This window comes from Dipteris shenzhenensis, chromosome 26 (genome assembly GCF_047967505.1).
Source record: "Dipteris shenzhenensis isolate YYH24624 ecotype China chromosome 26, Dip_SZ_1.0, whole genome shotgun sequence".
Taxonomy (NCBI): Eukaryota; Viridiplantae; Streptophyta; class Polypodiopsida; order Gleicheniales; family Dipteridaceae; genus Dipteris; species Dipteris shenzhenensis.
This window is the reverse complement of record NC_141621.1, coordinates 9183113-9191772: the sequence shown is the minus strand read 5'-3', so window position 1 is coordinate 9191772 and position 8660 is coordinate 9183113. Positions and strand designations below refer to the sequence as shown.

Here is an 8660-nt window from a genome sequence, read left to right as displayed (position 1 = left end):
AAAGATCCCTTTAAAGGTGATAGAGGGAGACTGCTGACTAGAGCACAGGATCAACAAAACCAAATGAAATGGGTCCAAGCTACAGGATACAACTTGTCTCATAGGTCTATTTGTGAACAAAGCAACCTATTAAAAGTGACGGCTCATGCAATGGCAACCTGTTAAAAGTGATAGCTCATGTAGTGACAATCTTTCATGTGACTTATAGCATACCAGATCATCTTCTCATAGCAATTATGCATATGCCTCTGGTGTAAACAACAAGAACTCTGTTGGAGCTTGCCTATCAAAACCCAAAAGAAATGAGGCGGCACATGCTGTGAAACTTCATCATTCTATAGTAGGTGATGACTGCCACTTCCTACTCAAAATTTACAAAGGAAAATAGGAGACAAGGTAAAATTTGGAAGTCTAGTATCCCGCAAAAAATAGGGAAAGAGTCAGTGCACTCTAGTAGAGGACTTGCAGTGTCTGAGCTATTGAATAAGCCTCTCATTCTTTTCTAGAAAGTAGCTCAAAGTGTCTTGAAATATGAAAGCACTTCAGTTTCAGCTTCTAGGAATTCACAACATCATTATAAGGTTCAGACACATAGAATGCTTGGATGCAGAAAGTTTCCTCCTTATCCTTAGTACTCTTTTGTCTCAAATTATGAGTACATATTCTTGCCCTTAATATGAAAATAAACCCTTTTTTTCTCATTTTAATACTTTTATTATTTTTTGTTCTTTGGATTGTTTTGATTTCTAATTAGCCAAACGTGTATGCAGGCATGGAAGTGAGAACTTCAACCATCAGTATAATAAGAGCTTCTAGAACAAATAGCTCAAAATTATCTGATCTCATGCACAAATTATCTACACATTTCAAAAAATATGGCCTAAAAACTTTTTTTCATGAAATATCATTAAAGTTATTCCTAGACAAAATTAAGGTTTGTATAATGTTATAGGATTCCAGCAGAAGAATCATCGACTTTGAGAGAGGACATGATGGATGCTAATCAATTATCACTGGGCAGCATGTCTTCTCTCAAAGTCTACACAACCATTCTTTTAGTCCATCCTTTGCAACCCAAAACTTTGAAAACTTGACATTTTACTCCTATTCACCAATCGATGAGATAGGAGGAGAACATGCAAGCAAAGGCATACCTTGAACTCCCTCGCAATGGTGTCGAAATTGTGTAGCCTGGGGGTGACTCACGTGTTATGGGGATCTTGAAGGAATGCCGACGGAGTCTCCTACTCCAAATTGTGGGAGCAATGCAAGCACGTACGGTCCAAGAGTGTCATGCAAATGGCTCCTAGAGTTGTTGCAATGTGAATCCTCCCTCATGAGAAGAGAAGGGAGGGGAGATGGAGGAGGAGGAAGGGGAAGAAGAGAGGAAGGGATTGGAGAGTAAGAAACAAGAGGGGGGAAGGGGGATGAGAGGCATTCACAAAGGCAAGGGCAACAAGAACATAAACAACACTCTTGAAAGAAGAGGGAGCTTGTATTCATCACACTTGCATACACAACAATTGAAGACCAAAGGTTGACTTTCTACCTTTTTTACAAGTCACCTTTTGAAGGAAGGGCCAACCCTTTTCATCCTTACACTCCCTCTATTCTCTCTCTTGTACGAATTTCTTGGCCTATTTCGCTCCTAGGCATGATGTTACTCCCTTCTTTTGTCTTGGGCTTCTTGCAGCTTTGCTTTCATTGTTGCATTCCCGCATTTTGTAAATGGCACTTGTGTTATCCAATTATCTTCGGGCAAGGTAATCATGGCGTCATGCCATGTTATACCTTCTTGTTAGTAGATAGTAGGCCCAAGACCATGAATTGCTAGTCTTGGGCAAGTACCACAAATGGCACTTGTGTTATCTTGACTTGGCTAGGTGGACCTAGGCATATGTTTCAAAAGTGAATGAAACTACATGGTTGGTTTAAGATAACCTTGCCCTTGTGCATGATACTTGGTGGAAAAATATGGTATAATGTGGCCCCAAACCTAGACACACTTATTAAAACGTTTGGGATTTTATAGGAGACATGATGTTAATTGACTTAGCACACTACATATATAAAGTAGTGGTTGTTTAATGTAGATGACTCTGTGAAGTTGGTTGACCTCCTCAAACTACTCTATGGTTTGGGATTTTATAGGAGACATAGTGTTAATTAACTCAGCACACTACATGTACAAAGTAGTTGTTGATTAATGTAGATGACTTTGTGAAGTTGGTTGACCTCCTGAAACTCCATATGTGTTATAACTTAGGAGTAACTTAGTCGTCCTCATATAGTGACCGTGATGTGCACATGGATATAAATCATCTTTTGTGAACATGCATGGATTTTGTATGCATACTATACCTTCTCCAATCCACGAGGATGGCAACACCTCCTTCAAATGGCCATGAGGGCATTCTTCTTCAGTAGTGGTAGAAGTATGAGAAGGAAGGTCTTACCACTTGGCTTTCACAAAGGTTGAGTGTAGTGTCTACTCTGCTACAAAACATAGAGAAATAATACATAGGAATGTTGCATTAAAATTAGGGCAAAAAAAAAGAGGGGAATACACTTATGGAAGTGTGTATCATTGGGAAAACCTTTAAGGAACATACCTATGGAAGCTTATGTCACTGAGCAAACTTTCCCCAATATAGAGTCACAAATATTAGCCCATCCTACCATTTTCAAAGCTTCAAGGACTCTAAGTATACTTAAAATTCATGTATAGGTTTTTTACAAGCTACAGTTTGAAAAATATAACCTTATAGATGGTTTTGAATGGCTTGTGGCAGTGGATTTGAGTACTTGGAGGGTTAAATTTGAAGCTTTTATAAGAAAGTTATGTTAAATTTTGGGCGAATTTATAAAGCTTAAAGCTGTAAATATTAGGCCAAGAAACTTAAAGAAGGCTCCATAGTGACATCTTTTTTTACCTTTCGAGTCCTTGCAGAAATGATAACTTTAGGTACAAAAGTCAGATTGATTCACTCTACAAACAAAAATTGTAGCTCTCAATCTACTCCATAGCTTTTCTTCAGAAAGCACATCAAAATTCTAAATGTAGATCAAGATTTGGTCTCTGCTCTTCTCGTCTATTTGTGGAGTGCATGTATAAAGCAACTCCCACAGACCTCTTGTGCCAAGATCTCATTCAAAAACAACCCTTGGCCTCCCAAATTAGCTTGTTCCTCTGTTCTTTGGCTCTAAAACTTCCTCTAAAGTCCACTCTTCCTGCAAAAGACAACCTTAGATCTATTTTTAGCTGACATGCACCCATGCAACATCTACTTTTTCAGTTTTCTAAAGATTTCTCCAAGTAAACCATATGACTACATGTAGCTAATCCACCCTAGCCTAAATTTGCACCTGGCAGTGTTAATCTCACCTACCTACTAGTGCTTCTATGTGTAATATATACACTTGTGATATTTATAGTAATTTCTCGAGCTGCAAAAATTCCCCATCATGTTTTTCCCTCCCCTCAACTGCTAGAGCATGCACATGCTCTTTAGCACATTGCTTCCTGGATGGATTGTATGGCATTGTCTGCATCTAATAAGGACAACTTGTTTTTGCATTGTTGTAGGGAAATGTCTTCTTGCTTACCATTATGTTCTTTAGAAAAAGATAGACCGAAGCTTGTCTTGCTGCTCCAAACCATAATGTCTGAATTGTCATTGCATATGTCTATGGTTTTCTCCTTGCTTTCTCATGGTATTATAGGACAATGAAGAAGTGGGCCTTGTACAATGGTGATGGGATTTTGAGAACCTTTTGACGCAGCTTCAACATATCAACTTATGCTATTATGTTGAAGTTAAGCAACAAGTCGATAGAGTTTTGCGCAACTTCTTTGGCTCAATGGAGCAACTGGTGTTTGGGGAATCAAAGCATTAGAGAATTCTAGAGGATGGTTGGAGCGAACTACCACGTCAATCTTGGAATGGCTAGGAAGAACTGATCTTGATGGCCATAATTATTTGTTTGAAGTTGTTATAGACAATATTTAGAGTCTTGAAACCAGACCATAGTTGTTCGACACTCCAAGTGTTGCTATGTCAAAGAGACTTTTTCATAATCAAATTGAAGTTTTGATACCATAGGGTTATAGGTTCTAGACCTTCAAAGGGAAAGGGATGGATAAAGCCATCATTCTACGCATCTATATCTAGAGGGAGGTCTTGGTGAAGATTAATCTGGTTCAACAAATTACTTCCTAGATGGATTGTTGTGATGGGTGCTGCATGGAGGGAATGTTGAGAATAGTGTTGCCTTGAAAATTAGCACTCACCCAATGAAGCACTCATCCTATGCATAAAAGCAAATAATACTCGAGTATAATTGCTAGTGGAGGTTGGCATTCAATGATAGAATGAATAGCCATGCATGACGAAACTCTGTTGCCTAGCCTTGCGCTCAAGTGTATGCCTAAGCTTGCCCCAAATCAAGGTGATGTTCGGTTCTATTTATAGCTAGTGCTCATTGTGCCTGCACAAAGCACTACCTAAGTATATCATAGTTGTATCCTTCAAAACCATATCATTGTTATTGCTAGAAATGGTGCTAAGTAAGGAACTTTGCGGCACATCATGTCTACTATGGAAAACCGTTGTTCGAATCCTTAATCATACATCAATATGGGACTCAACCCAAGTTTTAGCTTATGCTATATAGGATTCTGGAGGATGGTTGGAGTGAACTACTGTAGAAGATATGGATATCACAATCTGGGCTCATTTGAATGGATGGATGTTTGTATTTGTCAATGACGTTAAGGTTCGCAACTTAAGTGCCTCCACTGGCCTCTGATATATATACACTTATGTATCTCCATTTAAAATAACATGTTTGACACACATCCCAACCCAAATACAAAGAACACATTTACCTCTTAAAATGTAAGCAACAAGAGACCTATCCATCTGCAAGCAACTTTGCAAAAACAAAGACACTACCTGCCTTTTTATGCTACCGACTATCACATCTCAACTTTCAAGAGAACTCTTGATAGATAGCTCCTACGCCACCCATCCAGACACTCAAATACATGAGGGTACTAGTTTGTAGAGTACATATCCAATCAAATAAGAAAATACAACCAAGATCTAACCTAAAGAATGCTTATATGTTGATGGTCATTTCGATAAAAATTATCCCATGAGAAAAGCAATGTAGGGCAGCGCCTATCTGGGGGACGGAAGCAAGGGCAGGCAACATTCACATGTGGTGGAGAAGACACCAAACTAGTTTGCAGGTCTTTCAAACCGAAGGGTGGTGGGGTTAAAACTCGTAAATGTATGCCAACATTCTCTAGGTTACATGTATGTGGCAAGAACTTAGATTATTGACATATGCTTTTACATGTGTTGTGTCCAATGGGTGTGCATGTCTCCACAATGGCATGCGACACAAGGCATATCCACATGTGCGAGCTTGTCTCCACCGTGGGTAGTGATAGGGCATGTGCCACATAGATGATTAAGAAGTCCATCTTGCCATTGAAAACACCTGCTAATCACCCACATTGAAAAGCGAGAACCATTCAACCACGTCTACAAATGACAAAGCCGTGTGATCTATAACTATCCCTAGTTAGCCAAAGAAGTGGCACAAGAGAAGTAGCAACCTTAAAATCTGTGTAAAAAAGGTTTGATTGTCTGCTAAGATAGTAAACTAGATTCAAATAAGCACTACTGCTACAACAAGGCCTCACGCTCGAGAGACTATCACGAACGAAGATTGATACAAGAATCCTCTGATTTGACTTAGAGGATCTAATGCTTAAACCAAAGGACTTGCAAAGAGGTTCGGATGGAGCCATTGAAGGGCACGAAATTACTTCCACAAGGCAATTCCAAGAAGATCAAATGCACATCAATGATTGGTCATAAGGATTCGACATCCAACACGAAGAACAAGTTAAAGGCAATTTGGTTCATTGAATGATGAATGTCGACCGTTTGTACTAATCAATGTGCAAAAAAAATGAATTGATTGCAAGTTCAAGACAAGACTGAATCACATGCAAAGCTTTTTTTCGAAAGAGGAGCTAAGGAAGCCATCAACATGTTGTTTGAAGAATCGCGAGGTTCGAATGCTGGTGGGTAAATGGGAAGTAGAACCCAATGCTACATGACGACCATTTATCAAACAAAATGATTGGTTGAGCAAGTGGAGGCTTGATCATGAAGCAAAAGATTCGAAGGAAACCATATAAAATAAAGACAAGAAGTCAAAGTGCTTGAATTAAACAAACATATTGGTTCGAGTGCTCAACATAACATCGATGCTCTAGGGCTTGCATTTGATCGAGAGGTCGTGACTTAGCACATAATTGAAGCACGCTCGAGCAAATACTTGAACTCATGGCTGAGCAGTCAATTGAGCAATTGGTCAAGATAGAGACAACTTTGAATGCCTCTATGCAAGGGACCATGAGCAAAACCAAGGTGATGGCAAGGCACGAGACGAATGCAAAGAAGTGAGCTGCAAGCAAAAGTTCGATGAGTCTAGTGAAGACAATTGAGCATAGAGTTTGTTGAGGTGTTGGAAGAGAGATGTGGGATGATTTATTCGGACCAAGGAGTGGGAGCTGCTGGGAGCAGCTGAGGCGGTTGGGCATTGGCCCACCTAAGCGTTCGATGCAATGAGGAAGCCCCTCGTTGAATGTAAGTGTAGGCACTTCCAATCATCCATGTATGTGTGTTTGTGTGAGTGATCACCTATTATGATATTACAATGCCTATGATCAATAATCCATGTAAGTGTGAGTGATCACCTATTATAGTTGGCCATGTGTGGGAGTGGGGGGGGGGGGGGGGGGAAAGGTGATGCAAGGTGTGGAAGAGATGAAGTGGGTGGTTTGTGGTGGGTGTCAATGCACCCAAAAACCTCTATCCATTTGGAAATGTAAGCTACTATAAGTTCATCTTTCAATCAATGTATCATGTTCATCTCTTGAATCAATCTAGAAGCCCATTTTCTTCAATCCATCTCTTTGGGCTTCATCAGCTCCAAGTTCACAGTCCTCCATAGCAACTTTGCACCACCCATGGAGCTTCCCCTCCCTGCATGAACCTCCCCGCCATGTCCCCTTCCCCTCCCATTGGCATGGCGGAGCTCCCCTCCGCCACCAGCTGCTCTCCATTGCCTTCCCGCCACTCCCTCCTTCTCTCTTCCCAATCTCATTTCTTGCACACCCCCGCCCCGCCCGCATTGTCCCTCCGCCCATCTCTTTCCCTCAAACTCTTCGCTTCCTCGCCTTCTTGCTCCCGCAGGAGAGCTAAGTTGGCATGCGTTTGCAGCTTGATCGTCGGAGACATCGTTGCAGACGTACTGGGCAGTTTGCCATTTGATGGGCTGCAAAATCTGCCTCTCGATCAGGTTCAGCGCGCTTTTCAGGATGTGGCTTCCGCCCCGGATGACAATGCGGTTGCTTCAATAATTCGAACTGGAATTCGGTTAATTGCTGAACTTCCCGAGTCCCAAAGATTGACGACTCTCGGTGGAGCAGGCGCAGGATTGCTGTACCTGACTGCTAGGCCCGGGGTGCTTTGGGGCGCTGTTGATGCTTACCTTTTGGCTCCTCTACAGTTTGTATCGGATAAGGCTTTGGGTCGCAGAAGCTGGAAGAGAACAGACTTTCTGGTGGGCCAGAAAATAGGGGAAGGCTCATTTGGTACTGTCTTTTCTGGTGCTCTACTACCTCGTAATGTAGATACTAGCGAGGAACTCGGCAGGAGATCCAGGCGTATCGAAGAGTTCGAAGGGTATAAGACCTTTCAAAGAGTGGTTCTCAAGAAGGTCAGTTTACTCGTTAGCTGCTCCTAGTGATCGAACTTCCTACTCATGTACACGGGTCAAGCGTATATTTGTAAATAAAATCCTCTAGCCGATTTAATCTCTATGATGTGGCCACACCGTTGGTTCAGCCGGCGGAGTGTTCGTGGAAACAGGATATTTACAAAGTTCCACGGGATCGGTAAGAAAACAAATACGCTAAAATTGAAGCACGTGTCATCCTAGCTGTCATTTAGTGCATTGTTAAGCTATAACAATAAGTGCATAAACTTGTGTATGAACAGTACGGGGATGAACTATTGGCGTTTAGACTTTAAGCAAAAAACTACTTGAAGAATCCTTTGTGAGACCATAGAAACCTTGATCTCATTAAAAACCTCAGGACAGTTATAGCTACTCATGTTTATTCTAACTATTATCTTTACTCTTGGGGCCTGGCAATCGCCAGGAAACCTCTGGACAACTCGTCATGGACACTCATGTTTGTGCTAAGTAGTATCTTTACTGGCAATCACCAGAATAGCCCTTTTTACAACAGCTGGTCCGTCAATGAAGAAAACATACATCCTGAAGGGCTATGATGAGGTCAACTGCAGGGAACTGTGCCCATGAGAGAACGGTCACTGTAGAAGCTCTGGGGCTTCATCTGCTGCTGAAGGACTGAGGGCTGCTACTGGTCCATGACCTGTGGGTGCCTCTGGGACTGAAGGAGCTACTGCCTGTACTGCTAGCTGGAACTGTGGTGCTGACTGCGGCTGGAGGTGGAGGTGGAGCCACTCTTGGAGCTGATGGTACTATTGCTGTGACTGTGAGAGAGCAGTCACACGATGCCCTTGATTTGCAAAGTAGTTGGCAAAGCA

The 8660-nt window shown here is 41.6% G+C and overlaps 1 protein-coding gene across 2 annotated transcripts in view; it reads left to right on the top strand.

Moving 5' to 3' along the window:
• Positions 1–6984: 6984 nt before the first annotated feature.
• The window catches only part of LOC147884636 (serine/threonine-protein kinase STN8, chloroplastic-like), a 35583-nt gene continuing 33907 nt past the window's right edge, over positions 6985–8660 (top strand). For both annotated transcript variants that reach the window (XM_087397482.1, XM_087397481.1), the window contains exon 1: positions 6985–7803. In XM_087397482.1, coding sequence (XP_087253608.1) covers positions 7072–7803 — 732 coding nt within the window. In that variant the 5' untranslated portion in view covers positions 6985–7071. The remainder of the gene's footprint in view (positions 7804–8660) is intronic.